Source organism: Patagioenas fasciata, chromosome 10, assembly GCF_037038585.1.
Source record: "Patagioenas fasciata isolate bPatFas1 chromosome 10, bPatFas1.hap1, whole genome shotgun sequence".
Classification (NCBI taxonomy): Eukaryota; Metazoa; Chordata; class Aves; order Columbiformes; family Columbidae; genus Patagioenas; species Patagioenas fasciata.
This window is the reverse complement of record NC_092529.1, coordinates 13,512,266-13,528,545: the sequence shown is the minus strand read 5'-3', so window position 1 is coordinate 13,528,545 and position 16,280 is coordinate 13,512,266. Positions and strand designations below refer to the sequence as shown.

At 40.5% G+C, this 16,280-nt stretch overlaps 1 protein-coding gene across 10 annotated transcripts in view; it reads left to right on the top strand.

Moving 5' to 3' along the window:
• The window catches only part of ITPR1 (inositol 1,4,5-trisphosphate receptor type 1), a 174,680-nt gene that overhangs the window by 45,879 nt on the left and 112,521 nt on the right, over positions 1-16,280 (top strand). For 5 of the 10 annotated variants that reach the window (XM_071813185.1, XM_071813183.1, XM_071813180.1 and 2 more), the window contains 9 exons: positions 2,638-2,753; positions 6,181-6,267; positions 7,905-8,063; positions 9,325-9,423; positions 9,915-9,998; positions 10,079-10,225; positions 11,597-11,692; positions 13,011-13,055; positions 16,015-16,169. In XM_071813185.1, the coding sequence (XP_071669286.1) occupies positions 2,638-2,753; positions 6,181-6,267; positions 7,905-8,063; positions 9,325-9,423; positions 9,915-9,998; positions 10,079-10,225; positions 11,597-11,692; positions 13,011-13,055; positions 16,015-16,169 (988 nt within the window). The remainder of the gene's footprint in view (positions 1-2,637; positions 2,754-6,180; positions 6,268-7,904; positions 8,064-9,324; positions 9,424-9,914; positions 9,999-10,078; positions 10,226-11,596; positions 11,693-13,010; positions 13,056-16,014; positions 16,170-16,280) is intronic. The other 5 variants (XM_071813188.1, XM_071813187.1, XM_071813182.1 and 2 more) reach the window with 2 other exon arrangements.

The window sequence follows — 16,280 nt, the reverse complement described above, 5'->3', positions numbered from 1 at the left end:
TGAAGTTCATGTAGTTTGACCCATGGTGAAATGCATTCAGTACTAACAAGCCATTGGTGGCCATGTTAAGGTGAATAAGGTGAAATTTAACTCTTCAACTGCTTAAGAAATAGATTTTATAAAATAAATACTAAGGGGGAAAAATGTTATTGCCTTTCATTTTTTGTTTTATATCTGTAGCTTTGTAACTATGAAGAAAACCTAATAAAAAGATGTTCTGTTTTCCCTTCTTGCATTGGACAAGATGAAGCACTCGCAGACCTCTCCCCGGTGCTGCAGGGAAGAGGGATTGCTTGCAGTTAACAATGTAGAAGTTAAGCCTAACTTGACAACTTTCTTGACTGAAAAGCATGAAAAAAAAATTACATTTGCACTGTGACTAAATCTAGCGTACAATTAATTCTTCTATGCAGTTCTGTGTGTTAATTGCTGTCATTGTGTGAACTGATGGTTTAAGCAAAAATAGAAAATTTTATAACTGGTGTGTTGCTTACAATGCATAATCTTAGCTTAAAGTGTCAGCCTGCAGTGGCTTTTTGAATCTATTCTGTGCTGTCAATTTCTATGAATCATCTTTATGTAAATGAAAGATACATTGAAGAGAGCAACCCTGGGAATTGTGGTTTGCACTTCACTTTCCACTTCTCTTGTTTGTTCAGAAGCTATAAGCCGGAAGTGTCAAAGTGGAGGTAATTGTTTCTGGGTAAATGCAATTACATTCCCTTCCACAGGCTCCGTGGAGACCTTATAGCACCTTCCAGTACCTAAAGGGGACCTACAAGAAAGCTGGAGAGGGACTTTTTACAAGGACGTGTAGTGACAGGACAAGGGACAATGGCTTCAAACTGGAAGAGGGAAGATTTAGATTAGCTATAAGGAGGAAATTCTTCCCCATGAGAGTGGTGAGACACTGGCACAGGCTGCCCAGAGAAGCTGTGGATGCCCCATCCCTGGCAGTGTCTAAGGCCGGGTTGGATGGGGCTTTGGGCAACCTGGTCTAGTAGAAGGTGACCCTGCCCATGGCAGGGGGCTTGGAAATAGACCATCTCTAAAGTCCCTTCCAGCCTAAACTATTCTATGATTTTATGATACCCTCAGCTCTTTTTCTTCTTCCACAGTATGTGTTACTCAGTTAAAGGTCCCCAGGGACATACCCAGCTCCTACTGAATCTGTTCCTGGCAGACTGAGCCACCAGCTGAGGAGGCTGCAGGAGATGCTGTGGTGGACAAGCTGATCAACCCAGCTGGCAGCCTGTCCCTCACTGTGGGATGCAATGGGAATCTGCCACCAGTGCTTCACCCCTTTAGAAGTTTTGAAGACGGACCTTTGCCCTTCTGTGGAGGGCGTTTGATACTGCCCGGTGTGCTCTGACAGTGCTTTGAGGATGGATTAGGCAGGCAGGCAGAGCAACATCAAGTAGTTCTTTGCTTTAAGAAAGGCATGTAAAAAGTGAGGGTGTCCATCTCAAACAGCATCCCGAGGTAAAGTTATCAAGTTCTGTCTCTAGTGGGGCTCAGCCCCCTCGGCAGCTTAATCATCTGGCAGAGATGAAGTGACCTGTTTTCAGTGGGGGCTTTTTCCCTTTTTGGTGTGTCAGTTAGCAAGGCAGCCCTCAGCAGCTGCGCTTTTCAGGCAGTGAAGATAAGAGCCCCAGGCAGGTATCTCCTCAGTTCGCTGCTTCTCCAGTTGCAGCATTTGCCTGTAGGAATCTACCAGGAGCCTTGAGAAATATAATACCACGTGAAGGAGAAACCTGAAATCTCACATCCACGCCAGTGCCAAAGAGGCACTGGAAACAGCCTTCTGGCTTTTCTGGCACTTTGTTTAAACTTCTAAGCTGCTACTTTAGGCACTGTCTTTGAATAGCTTAATTTATGTTTTTGCGTGTTCAGTTGCTTAGCAACAGAGAAGAGGAAAAATAGTAAACGCAGCTAATTTGGTTTTATTACTGATAAGTTAGCATCTCTTTAGTATAAAAATGTATCTTTAATAAGACTAATGAGCTGTAATTCCTGGCTTTTGCCAGGCAGAATGTTAAATAAACTGTCGATGGACTGGGTAGAGATCCTGACACCCCAAGGGGTTTGCTGTTACCTGCAGCTCTGCTTTTGAATGCCTGTGCTTGTGGTGCCCTTGTTTGGGGGTTATCTTATGCTGCTGCTACTTTATTAGGTGAGTTTCTCCATTTCTTTGTGCCTCATTTTCCCAAACAATAGAAGTGACTTGATTTAAAAACTAGACAAACAAACAATAAAAAAAAAAACACCCTAACATTAATTGTGTGAAGTAGTATAACTGATAAAGTAGAAAAACAAGAGGTCGAAAGTGTGTAAAATGGATCTGTTTGCCTGGGAAAGTGTTGAAATGTGTTTCCATTTTAGTATGGTAGTGTTTTTGACTGGGACAAGTTATAAATTTCCTGGTCTTGCATCACATGTTTGGCAGCAACAGTTAATTTTTGTCATTCATGGGGCAACATTCCTGTTACCCAAAAAAGCATTTGCCTGATCAAGAGCTTTCTGGAATTTGTTTATAAACTTTTCCTTGCTGTTGGAATATTTGGATAATATTAGCAGCCAGACCCCAGATTCTTCCAAATGGTTGAAGCAATCTCTCTGTTTCATCTGTTTTTATAGATTGCCTGTTCAAACTATGTCCCATGAACCGGTACTCTGCTCAAAAGCAGTTCTGGAAAGCAGCAAAACCAGGAGCTAACAGCACAACAGATGCAGTGCTACTCAATAAACTGCATGTAAGTATTAATGTACAGGCTGCTTTTGGTCATCAACACTCTCATCCATACTGCTCTAAATAAGCATTTCCAATCAGCTTGGCACGGTTAACCAGGGGACACCGAGGAAGTATATAGAAAACAATATGCAAGTTTTCTTTTGAGCCATTTGCTGAGATCTAACTTCTTAAATATTCTCTGATTTGTGGCAACATGCTGTTCAAGATATGTGTGTCCCAGTATTGTTATGTGTGATACTGGGTTAAACTCCTGATAGCCGTTTAAGCTTTTGTCGTTAGCCTCTGCTAACCTGTAGTACTGCTCTATGTGGGCATTTTGGGTGGTAACAGCATCAAAACAGGACCTTTCAAACAGAAATGCAGAGCAGAGGATTCTCGGGTGTTGCATCTCAATATGGGAAGTGATGGGCATTAGCTGTACTGGTAGGTACCATCTGAGCTACTGGTCTGCTAAATCCATTGGGATTCCTCAAACAAGCATGGCTGCTGCTGATGCATGTAAAGGTTGATGGGTAATTATAAGGCCAGGCAATCTCTCCTTCCTTATTAGCTTGCAGTATTTAATATTTTCCTGGGTAAAATGTTGACATTCAGCAGCTGAAAACCCAGTAAGGCAATTGATTGCTGTTTTTAGAGTTTCTATGTAAAAGAAAGCCAACTTAGCTTAAATACCATCTGTTGACTTTAGAGTTAAATAAACTCCATGTTTATGTTAAAATTACATAGCTGGAGTACTTCATGTCAAAATTACAATTCTAAATATTTTTAGTTTCTTTAAGCCTATATTAAGCTCATTGTAGACTGAAATACGAAATGGCCCTGTAGGAGAGTGTCATTTGCTGATTGCCATATGGCTGCCTTGCTCCTGCCTTTCACAAAGGCTGTTTGACTCATTTTGATGCTGAAAACATAATTTTATAACCTAGAAGTATTAACTTGGTGAGGAGAAAGTTATTTTGGTACTGGCTGTAGCACAAAGGTCCCTGACTTGTGCAGCATTTCTACCGCCCCGTTAATGATGCTAAGAGAAGCAGATCATGCCAGCAAGCTTGAAGGAGAGAAGGATCTGGGTTTGGTTTTTCTGGTGTATAAGGGAAGGGGAGAGTTTACACCCTCAGGTTATATCTGCGAGTTCATGGATTTTAAAAGAAAGTATGGTCTCAATAGTGCATCGTGTAGAAGAAAAATACTTTGTACTTGCCCCGGATTACAACGTCATTTAAAGTTGTGTTCTCTTTCCTCAGTACGTGCTAGTTTGAGTGTTTGGGACCTGTTCTCGTTCATCTGACACTTTGCCATTTTGAGCTGGGATCCCTATGGAAAAACAAGATTAGAGTGATGCTTGTACAGAAATGTGCCACTACACATAACTGCTTGCTTGATTTGAAGGATTTGAGTGCTTTAGCTAAAGCATCACTTTGACATAAAAGGCTAATCCTTTATGTGGCATGTACCAAATCAGGTCTTCAGTGACCTGGGGCAAATGCGTGGCTTTAAAATAATTTGATCCAGTGTAAATCACTCATATGTCAAAACTTATTTTTCTGGCAATCATATGGGTACATGTGTCATCTTTTCCATTTGTTTGCACATGGAATAACACTAAGAAAACTCTCCGTTTTGCATTATGTGTTTGGGGGGGCTCTCCTCTGAAACGTGTGCATACAATTGTTAGCTCTGCCTTTGGTTATAGTTCTTTATCGGTGCATATAATTTCTAACTAAATTGGTGATGCAAGTTGTATTCATCATCACTTGCCTTTTTTGGCTTCTGTTTTTCTGCTGGTGGAATTTATTGTCTGCTGTGGAGCGCTCAATGCTGAGGTCAGGTTATTTTAAGTTAATGCCATTTAAGGGATTTAAAATCTGGGACACTTGTCTTTCTTCCGTATCAAGAATCTGTGCTGGTTGAGAAGCTGACATCTAGCGGCCAGAGAAAATGATTTTTCTGTAAAGATTGTCGGTTTTGGTGTGTGCTTTTGAAATATTTTCAAAGTCTTAATCGTATTTCCACAGGATACATTATTTTCTTTCTGTATAATAAATGTGGCACCCAATCCAGTGCAGACAGAGAAATCCTGTCCTTTGTGATTGCTGTTGTTAGGGGCCTGATGTCTTGATGAAATCCTTTCTTGACAGAATACTTTCAAATCAAGCAAAAAAAGTTGTATTTCAATAATAAAGAGAACATTATGCTGCATTGTATGTCTGAATTTATTTTTTAATTTGAATGAGCAGCTGTATTCCAGGTTCTCCTGGAGCAAAAGCCAACTATCATACCTAGCAGAGCTTCTAAAAATAGCACATTTTGTATAAGCTGAAGATGATGAAATTTTATAACAGTGTACAGATGCCTCTTCCTTTGCAGTAGCCAAGCTTTGTCATGTTTTATTACTACTTTACCTTCCTACAGTTAGAAACTGCGGGCACTTTCTTCTCCTCCAAGAAAAAAATGGACGTGCTATAGTCTGAGAGATCTGAGAACCAAACCATAAATGTTGATTCTTAACCTCCAAAAACGTCTAGTTTTAATTTACTCTCTACTATCAGTTAAAGCAAATGCAGGACTGTGTGAGGTTTTTTTTGTAATGTAATTTTTCGTGTGAAGAGAGAACTTTTTACAAAAGCAAATGGTTTAAAAAGAGCCTGGGCAAAATAACTCACTTATTTTAAAACAAAACTAAGTGCAACAACCTAGTTACAAATGAAGTTATTATATAAAACAATGTATCCCTATGATCTTTCAATTCTGCAAGGGCTTTCCCTTGTATTGCCATGCTAGTGTGATACAGAGGTGCCCAGCTGTATTTTCACAGCCAGTCTGTAATGTAGCACAGAGCGTCTTTCAGTCTCACAAAACACGAACTCTGGTGCATTGGGAACTCAGGTGTTCAGAGCTGTAGTGACTATTTGTAAATGTCTTCTGAATAACCTGCTGCAGGGTGGAGATGGCTGGAGTCAGCATACAGAGACAGGCGGTGGGAAAACTGCAGCCTGTATTGGCAAAGTAAAGGAAAGATCCACAGTTCAGGTCCCTTTCTTTCAATTTCTATAGAAGTCAGTAGAAAGGAATATAGACTTCCTGACCTGAGTTGTTACCCGTCCCTTTTCACCTTTCCTCCATTGCTGTGTTGTTGTCTTCTCATGGGTTGTCATCTATCTTGTCTGAGTTTTTCATCTCATGTTTTATTGCAAAATTTTGTCAAATTCTACCCTAATCACAGATTGCTTAAATGCTGTGTGTCCTTTCTTCCTAAGAAACTGAAAAAGTAATTTTGAAATGGTGCTGCTGAAGTTGGAAAAGGAAATGATGCTGTTTCAGATACTCACTGTTTTTCAGTTCTTTGAAATAATCTTAAAGAACCTTGGGTGTTTGTCAGCACTTTTCTTAAAACAGTTGGCAATTGAATTGTTCTGCCTTCTTTCCAGCATGCAGCGGATTTGGAAAAGAAACAGAATGAAACGGAAAACAGAAAGTTGCTGGGAACAGTCATCCAGTATGGCAATGTTATCCAGGTGGGCTGTGAACATCTTTGCAAGCCGTGTAGGATTTTGCTCAAACTCACCTGCTCAATGTGACTTTAAATTTCTGGAATTCATGGGCAAGAGTCTGTAGCTTTGCAGAGTGTGACAGTGCCCTGAAGTGGGATCCCGTGAATCAACAACTGAGAGTACAGTTATGATGGAGTAGCTTTTTCTTATTTTATTGTTGGTTAATTGTGTTTGTTTGTTTGTTTGTTTGAGATCACCAAATGATTGCTTTCTTCAGAAATACTTCTTAGAGCCTTCATTAGAGTTGACCATTTGGAAGATGGTGCAGGCACTGTACTATGCCCAGTATAGCCTCTTGCAATCAAATGTTGACGCATCAAATCGTAAACTGATTACAGAGGAGGGAAAAAAAGCCATACAAGTAATTGCAATCCGTTGCAGCAAAGGATATGCCAGGTCTTGGAGAATTAAAAAAAAGGGGGGGGGGGTCAAAAAACCAAATAAAAATGAAAAGTATAATAATAGCATAATTTAAAAAGACAGGTCTTTAATAAATGGGAACATACTATGTGGCAGGTGAGTTCACCCTGGAACCACAGCAGGCCTACTTCCATGAGGTAGAACGCCTCAGCGCTTCAGAAACAGGGATAGTTACCTGAGAGTTTTGAGCCTTAGATTAAGAAATTCCTCTACCAATGGTTTTTATTTTATTCTGGTGAGATAACACCAGCCGTCAGAGAGGGCGGCTTGGAGCGCAGATGGACTGGGCTTTCTTGCTGCAAGGAGAAATTGGTTGACTGCCCTTTAAAGCAAGTAAAGGATTTGGAGCAACCTGGTGGCAGAAGGACAGAGAAGTCCCTGCCTTGGTTAAGTGCACTATTGGCCAATGTGTTTGAGGTTAAAAAAAAAAAAAAAAAAAAATCTACTTTTAATGGTGAAAGAAAAATAATCATATCCATTTTTGATTGGACTACAAGCATAAACACTGTTAAGAGCAGTGAGAAGTTTTTGCCCGTATTTTCCCATAACTCCCAAATGCTCTGTTAGTAACCGCTATTTATGGTAGTCAAAAGGCATGAAAAAGTACTTTCTATACACAAGTATTCATCTGCTGGATTTACTGGAAATTTGACAGCAGTTGGTTGAAGCTGGAACGTGACCTGTTTCAGGTGTGGTGTCCATGCTGCTGGTGTGCGGTCTGTGAGTGGACACAGCAAAAGGTGGAACGAAGGGGGTTTTTTCAAGAGGGTCTTCAAAGAAACAGTCACATTCTCTGTTAAATCGGAGCAAAGCAAAATAACAGCAGATTTACTTCTCATCATCCCCATCTTAGCAGGGAAAACCACTTGTTCTCCAGCATTTCACAGGCTTTGATCCTGGGTTTTTAAACAGGCTGTGACTGTCAAATGACAAGAGCATTTCTGAGTGTTTATTGTTTGAAGAAGAGACCTCTGGATTAGCTTAAGATGTTTGTGCTGTAGCACTGCATATATAGACTGAAAGAAGTCTAAGTGAAATTGTGCCTCAAGTCATCAATAATTGTATATAATTTGTTATTTTAATTCCTGTATAATAACTGTGGTTATTGTATGCACACTCACTATTTATTGAGGGGAGGAAAAATGAACATTCTTGGAACTGAACTCTAATTCTTATTCTAGCTGCTTCACTTAAAAAGTAACAAATACTTAACAGTAAATAAGAGGCTTCCAGCTCTACTAGAGAAGAATGCAATGAGGGTGACCTTGGATGAAGCTGGAAATGAAGGTTCCTGGTTCTACATACAGCCCTTCTACAAACTGCGTTCCATTGGAGACAGTGTGAGTATTAAGAGGAATATCTGCACATGTTGGTTTGTGCACAGCTGGGCAAAGCTTGCTGCAGGAGGCTTGTCTTGCGATTAATGAAATGCACAGATCTTTTAGTGCATGATGTTGCAGAAACAACCTTTTTCCTATGCTGTCATGAGGGGGAGGTAGATTGCTATGGTAACTTGTATTTTGGAAACAGGGAATGATTTAATGTTGGAAGGAATAAGCGACCTAATGACGTGAGCCTTTCACAATTCCTGCCCAATTCAAAATGGTAGGAAATGCTGAGTTCCTTCAGTAGATCTAGAAAAAACAATTAGCGTATTGGTTTTTAGTGTTGTCAGTTTGGTATCAAAATTCATCATCACTTTGTATATGAGGAATGAGGTCATAGTGAGGTTAAATGGTCCTGTTCATGGGAAATCTGGAAAATAATTGGTTCAGAATTAATGCTTTACCATTTTAATCCTTTAATCTCTTCTTTTACAAATCTGAGTCACCTGGGTGACTGCCTAAAACCAGAAGGAATGAAGCTTTAGTGTGCTGTATGGTTTAGTCCAGGTATATATTTGGCACCTAAACACAGTTGTCTCTATCAAACAGGAATAATTTACCCTGTAGACTTACCCATACATTTTGATGTGACTGTTTTCTACAGACACACACACGATAAAGCCAAAGCACAGGGTAGTGTAGTCTTAGTGGTCGTTAAGCTCTTTTTAGATTGCATCTGTTCTCAGACAGTTTATCACTGAGAGCAGTTCCTTTGACTGCAGAAAAGGCTTTTTGCTTTCTCGTTTAAAGAAGACTTTGCCCTAGAAGAAGGGAAGAACGGGACCTTTACTGTCCATAATAAAATGTGTTTTTCTTGAATCATGCCAACCCAATCAAGAATCTGATTTTACAACTGGAAGTGTGTCTTGCAGGAGGATTTTTGGCTGACCTTTTGCTATAGGAATGATTTGTTAAATGTTAGCCAATGAAACATCTTCATGAAAAGCAGCAGATAGGTTAGTTACCAGAATCGCAGTCTGCATTTCTTCTGTGAGCATCTGAGTCAAATAGTATAGGCTTTTTTTTCTCCCTTGAGTGACTGAGTACGATGAGCTAAATTCTGAAGCAAACAGAACTCTGATTTTCATACTCAGACTGGCATCTCTCCAAACTGCGAGAAGGTGATTTCCTCTCAACGTTCCCATAGTAAAATAAAGAAAGAAAAAGAGATTTCTCAGGTTGCAAGTTTCTGTCTTGATGCTGCACTTACCTACAGGTTGTCATTGGAGACAAAGTGGTCCTGAATCCTGTCAATGCTGGGCAGCCTCTCCACGCCAGCAGTCATCAGCTTGTTGATAATCCAGGCTGCAATGAGGTAAGGGCAGAATGGCACAGCTGGAGCAGCTGTACAGACCTCTGTATGGTCCAGCTAAGCTGCTAGGACTTGTTATGAAGATCAGTAAGGTGGTTGGTACCTTTGGCATTGTTTAGGGATGGTTATCTTGTTAATCAGCAACTTAATAGAGCTGGATGACTTTTCTCATATCTTTTGGGTACTAGACAGAGAGGTTTGAGTTTGATCTCTTTTGCCTGACTGCCAAAAAATAAGATTTTTTTTTTTTTTTTTTTTCCTTCCAAAACCAAAGGTTGTGGCACAGTGAATTGTAGCAAGAGGCTCCCTAGCAAGTCAGCTCTGTAGTTACTTGTTCTGGAATAAATGCAGAAAAGGGCTTTCCTTCTCTATAGTAATGCGGCAGAGACTGCAGTATTCTGTTGAAAATTGTCTAAAAAGTAAAGCACTACTACATGACAGTATCTTGTGCAGGCACAAGACAATAGGACTAATGGTTTTAGTTCTCTTTGTAGGTCAACTCTGTGAATTGCAATACAAGCTGGAAAATAGTCCTTTTCATGAAATGGAGTGATAACAAAGATGATATTCTCAAAGGGGTAAGACTCAAAGCTCTGCTTGCCTGTAACTTGTTCACTGATGGGTAATGCCTGTATTGACAATGTCTGGGCTTTGACAGGGGGATGTGGTGAGGCTGTTCCATGCAGAACAGGAGAAGTTTCTGACTTGCGATGAGCACAGGAAGAAGCAGCACGTCTTCCTGAGAACGACAGGGAGGCAGTCGGCCACGTCTGCAACCAGTTCGAAAGCCCTGTGGGAAGTAGAGGTAAGAACTGTAACCTAGGCTGGGGGTGGCTTTGTAGAAACAATTGCTGTTCAAAAAACTGTGCATCTGGTTTTCTTTTTTCTAGGTAAAAGCCTTCCTGGTGTTTGAAGTTTAATCTTAAAATTCTTTTTCTTACTGTGCTTTCAGTGCAGTATCAATGAGTTGTGATTTGTAATGCTGCAGCAGGTATTTCTCAAATACATGTTCTTGAAAATTCAGAAAAAGGGGACAGAGAAGTATCTATTAAGTCATTTTCTTTCCAGTCACTTAAGTTTAACACCAGCTAATGAATTCAACTGTCCTGCTGAGTGTACCGAACACACTATTTTTGGTATGGAATAATGTCATTATGCATATCCTCATTTGGTAGGGGATTGCAGCCCTTTGCTAGTCTCTGTGCCTTGCTTGTCTGGACCATTTTTTTCCTTACTTTTAAATAGCATGACTAACACCCTGGCCATCACTGGCTTCTTAAAATATCCTCACTCTGCTGATGTGGTTAGAGTTGTTTTATGGTTTTATGTGTTTGTCATCTGAGACTCATAAAATTAATTGTGATGGTGGATACATGTTTTTTCATATTCTCTTACTGGAAGTATCTGCTTTGATATACATTGAAAGCCTATCTAGAATTAACATTCTTTTGACGTGTTAAAACACATCAGTAACTTCTGTGGTAACTGTCTATTTGTATGCAGTTACCTGCTGGTAAATGTGAGGCAGAGGTAAACTAGTCCTTCCCCAAAAGGCAGAGGTCAGCTGTGCTGACTTTTTTTCCCTTAAGGAAGCAAGTGTATCCGCAGAGTAGCTAATATGGAATAGCAGATCATCTGATCTTGGAGGCTCTGCTTGGCAGCAGAGAAGTCCAAAAGTACATATTGGCAGTCTTCATATTCTTTTGTACAACACCCTTGCATTCGAAACATTTCCAGGTGTCTTCTCTCACCTGCTTTCAGAAGGTCAAAAATTAGTTGTACCAAGAATTTAAAGTATCTATTGCATCTCTTTAGGAGCTGTGTTTCAAGACCTAGCAACACATGTACATCTAAAGCACCTTTTTACTTACTTCTCTGCCAACTTGCACCATAATCTTCCTTCCATCACTCACCAGACTCTAATGGAGCACCAACCGTGGTCAATGACTCTTCCAACACATATAGTCACTAGACAATGAACAGAAAATCAATGTTTGTAAATTGTTGAGAAAATGGTACTCTGCTGTGTGTTGTTCACATCTTGAAAGGTTGTTTCATCTTTTCTGGAGCTCCTCCTTCTGTTTCCCCTTACCTGTACATGAAGTACAGTGAATTATGTCTTTGAAAAGCAAGGTCACCAATGAGCAGTGTATATGTGGTTTCCCTCTCCCTGCAGGTGGTGCAGCACGATCCTTGTCGTGGTGGTGCGGGGTACTGGAACAGCCTTTTCAGGTTCAAACACCTTGCTACTGGACACTACCTAGCAGCAGAGGTAGGTGTTGGGGCTTACTTAGCAACTCTGCCTTTCCTTCCATGGTATTTTCTTCCTTTTATACCTTCTGAAAATCTCTAGTTTCCTGCCCTAAAAATAGACACAGGGGAGGAGAGTGCTGTTTAGGTCCTTGATGTTAATACAAAATAGATGGCTAATCACAGCAAAACAGGTGAAAGAGGCTTGAAAGAATACCATGGTACTGGGGTAGTCTTGAGCTTATTTCACTTTTTTATGAATTCTAGAGGCAATAACTCTTCTGCAAAAAATAGACACTAAATATTATCTTGTCATGTGGGCAGTAGAATCTAGATGAATTTATTAACAGATGAATAAATTGTAAATGGCTAAGAGCCTTTGGGGGAAAATGAATTCAGCTACTGTTAGTTTCTCCTGAATCACTGATTTCTGAGCAGAATTGTAGAACTGACTGTGAAATGGAAATGCAGTTAGACTTCAGATCAGTCTTGTAAGAACTGCAGACAATGCTTAGTTGTCTAAGCACAAAACAGATCTTTCTCCATCGTAAAATCCTTATCTCTCCACTAAAATAACATTTCAAGGTATTTAATTAAAAAAGTAAAATCCAAGGCTATAATTTTGTGATGTTTGCTGCTTAACACTTGCAAATGTTTATTAAAACTAGTTTTATTTACTTTAGTGCATAAATATATCACATGCCAATACGGAAACCTCTGTACTAAAAGCGTTCCTAGATGTAAGTGTGTAGCCGAAGGGCTGCCTCAGCCTCTACTACGGACACGAGAGCATCAGTGGGACAAGTCCAGATTACATATCCCATTTCATATTCTTCTAATAAGAAGATTGGAAAACCAGCAGCATTTTGTCACATGCACACTCAAATCCTTTCCAGTAGTGGCCCAGTATAGAGCTTTTCCAGTAAATCTTGGGTTTGCTAATCAGCCAAAACAAAACCATGGTCTTACAGCATGCAGAAATACACTAGAGGAGATTGCTTACCTGATCTATGGTAGAATAGTGTTTGCCAAGTCAATAATTTACAGTTGAAAATTCCACTTGGGATTTTTAAAGAAAAACAAACCTGAAACTTGGTAAATTATCATGAACAAGTTAAATCTCTGCATGTTTGCAAATGACTTAGCTGCTTAATTCATGGACAGACAGGTGCCCAATGAGAAATGGATCAGTTTTTGCACAGTATATTTGTTCTGCATGTCTGGTAGTGCTGTAGCGGTAGAGTGCATTTTTTTACAAAATAAGTTTAGACCACACTGAGGTTGTTTCCCACTTCCAGCTCTGTTAGAGTTTTGACATGCCTGTGATTCTGTTCCATCAGGTAAACCCTGACTATGAGGAAGATGACCTGGAGTGTCAATCCTCAGTAAGTATAGGCAAGAGTACGATCTTGCCCCTGATTGAGGAGGGCTTGACACAGGCCCAGGTATTACCTGGCCATCACATAGATGGTCCAGGCTTTGTTGCTAGTGAAGAAACTAAAGAACTGAGAATGATCTAAAGGCTTTCAAGGCCTCTCCAGAGGAGTGGGTATTGAAAACTGGATTGGGCTTTAGTGGAGGCACTTAGAACCAAATTTATATGTTACCTGGACCCCCTTTCCTCCCCACTTTGTAGCGTCTCTTTTTCTGTCTTCCTGTTTCTTAAACCTTTACCTCCTTGAAACACTCTCTTGAATAGGTCTGGAAAGGGAGTTGCTTAAGGGGACAGCAGGTGGCAGGTGTCCCTACCGGGATGCTCAGGTAGTGCTGTTCCAGTCAGCTGTCTGACCTCTCTGTTTAAGAATTTAATTCCCTTTCTTCTTTTTGATCAAGGGTCTAGAGAGGAAGAATGGCAGAGTGAGAGTGAGTTCAGTGCTATTCTTCTGATTTCCCTATGAATGCAAGTCCGTGTTGTTTTCAGTAAATGTTGTTTTGAAGACTGAGTGTGCTGATGCTTTGTACTGACAGAAGCTTCTCTTTGGTGTCAAAGGGAAGCAGCATTGCCGCAGTAGTTGAAAACAGCTAAAACTGGAACAGCACTTTCCGTGGTGAAGTACATGATTTTAGTTGGATTTGATTGTAGGCTTACAGAGCTTTCTTGGTCATTTATCCTTTATTATGGAAGATTTGCTCCATTTGAATATGAAAAAGAACTACTTCTATTTTTAAAAATGCACTGTGATGCTTTGAAGGTCTATGAGGTGAAGTTTTCCTCCTAAAAGCATTTGTCATTTGTCACCCTGGTCATTGAGGTGTTACCCTGATTAGTTCTTGGTGGTATTTGGCAGCAAACACTGATCTTCTGACAGCTTGACTTCATTGAACAGACTGGAAAAATGGGAAAACAAACAAAACTAAGCTATTGTTGAGGGGTGGGAAATCCAACACTGATCTCTTTTGTTGGCTTAGCTTTTTGGAAGCCAATCATTGTCGAGGTCTTTTATTTAGACATTCATTCTACTGGTGTTACGCTAATGTCTCCATCTGATAACTGCAGTAGTAACAATAACGCACTGGATTCACAGTTGTGCTGATTTTTCCCTGCTCTGTCTCTTTACCACTAGGTGGCAAAAATAGACCATAAAGAATAGGATCAGGAGCACATAATTCATTTCTGACACAAAATTACTGCATCGTTTAACATTTACTGGTGACAGGATGGTGTAGGCTGCTTTATCCAACTTTATCCAACTTTATCCAACTCTGTCCAAACTCCAGCTTTATCCAAATGTGAGCTGTCTGCAAGATGGCAGGTTTCATAGCGCAGGTCTGTGTTTTGTTTTTTCCTCCTACCTCAATGACCTGCTCAAGAGTGGGGTTTACATGGGCATGGGTGAGATGCCAGCTAGTACCTGTGCAACATTGAAGTGGACTGCTATTGTCAACTTGGGGCCTGAAGGTTTAGTTCTCCTTAAATTGCCCCATTTCCTACTTTGTAATCTACTACGCATTTTCAGCTTTGCCATAGTGTCAGTAACTGACCGGTTGTCTCCTGAAGTACAAATTGTGAATACAGAGCAGCTGCCCTACTGTGGGGATGAAGGAGACAGCTGAAACTCGGAGAATTCATTCCAAGTGAGCGAATTTATCCCAGTATAAAGCCTCCAGATGGACTCTACTCAGTGTATGGTTGCTTCTTCTCTTGAAGACACACTCCCAATGTGTATTTCTGTTCCATACAGCTAACTGTCTGTTCCCATGTACAAAATCAGACTTTAAAATGTCACTATTTTGCAGCCAAGTTCATTGACTACAAATGTGCTAACTGCAGAGTATCCTGTGGCACAAGCCATGTTAGACACCTTTTCTCTGTGTTTAAGGATTGCAGTCCCTTACACCAGGAATTTGAAGGACAGGCACTCGAGTGCTGACTGCTTTGGGTGCTTACCTTCTACAGTGCCAAGGTCACAGAGAACCTGATAAGTTGGTTGCTTGATCACTTTGAAAATTGCACATAGGATCTAGATCTTTATACATGGACAGCTGGCTCATGTGTTGTCAGTTAGCAACTTTTTTATTGACTAGTGAAAACTGATAGTTCCCTAGGAAAGGTTTTAGAGGAAGCCGTCCTTCCTTTTCCCTAGTTTCTTTATTTTTTCCTACCCTTTTGTGCTATCATCTGTGAAACCAGGGGTTTACTCAGTTGATGTTAGTATCACTGCTTTGTTAAAGGAGGCTTGTAATTTGCTAGCAGCTTGAAAGTAAAGATACTTCTGATGCCACGTCCTTTGTAGAGTATCATTGTGTTTGAGTGCATTACAAGCTGAGGTGTGAACAGCAAGACAGCTAATTCTTGATTTACTTTTGTTTAATTTGTCTGATTGAGGGATGTGAGTCCTGGTTTTGCTGCTGAAGTTATTTCCCAGCAAAATTGTTGATACATAGAGTTGCTGATTTTTGTTTGCAGCTCACATAATGACTTTGTTAGAATTATACTTGCAGTACATCAACACATTTCAAAAGGCGGGAGTGTCAGGGGTGGCATCTTAGCAGCCGTGGGTCATCTGAAACCAGTCAGAGATCCCAGTGTGCTGTGGGGTGAATGGCCGGGGGATTTGGAGTCTCTTCTGGCACTGTCTGCAGGACATAACTTCTGTGGTTTAGGATTTATTGTGTTTGTGATCTGGATATACTCAGAAGTTACTAACATTAGGGAATATGAAGAAGTGGTTGGCAAGAGCAGCTGTTTGTCAGCTTTACTGGTGTCCTAAAGCCCAGCTGTTTTAACTGGTACTTGGAGTGGTTCAGAGTTATGTCTGAAACTACAGGACACATCTATTTAATGCTGGGCAGATAGGCTTGGAGGGCTTGGTCTGACTGTGTGTGATGGGACTTCTTCCACAGCTGGACCCTGAGCAGGATGCCTCCAGACGGGGCTTGCGCAGTGCTCAGGACAAGATGGCCTACTCTCTGGTGTCTGTGCCTGAAGGAAATGATATCTCCTCCATATTTGAGCTGGACCCTACCACCTTGCGAGGAGGAGACAGCCTTGTCCCCAGGTACAGCTACGCATAGTGTTAGAACCATCTGCTTTGGAGTTTGATTGATTTTTTTTTTTTTTTTTTTTTTTTTTTAAATCCTTTGGTATTAAGAATCTTAGTCAAAATAAT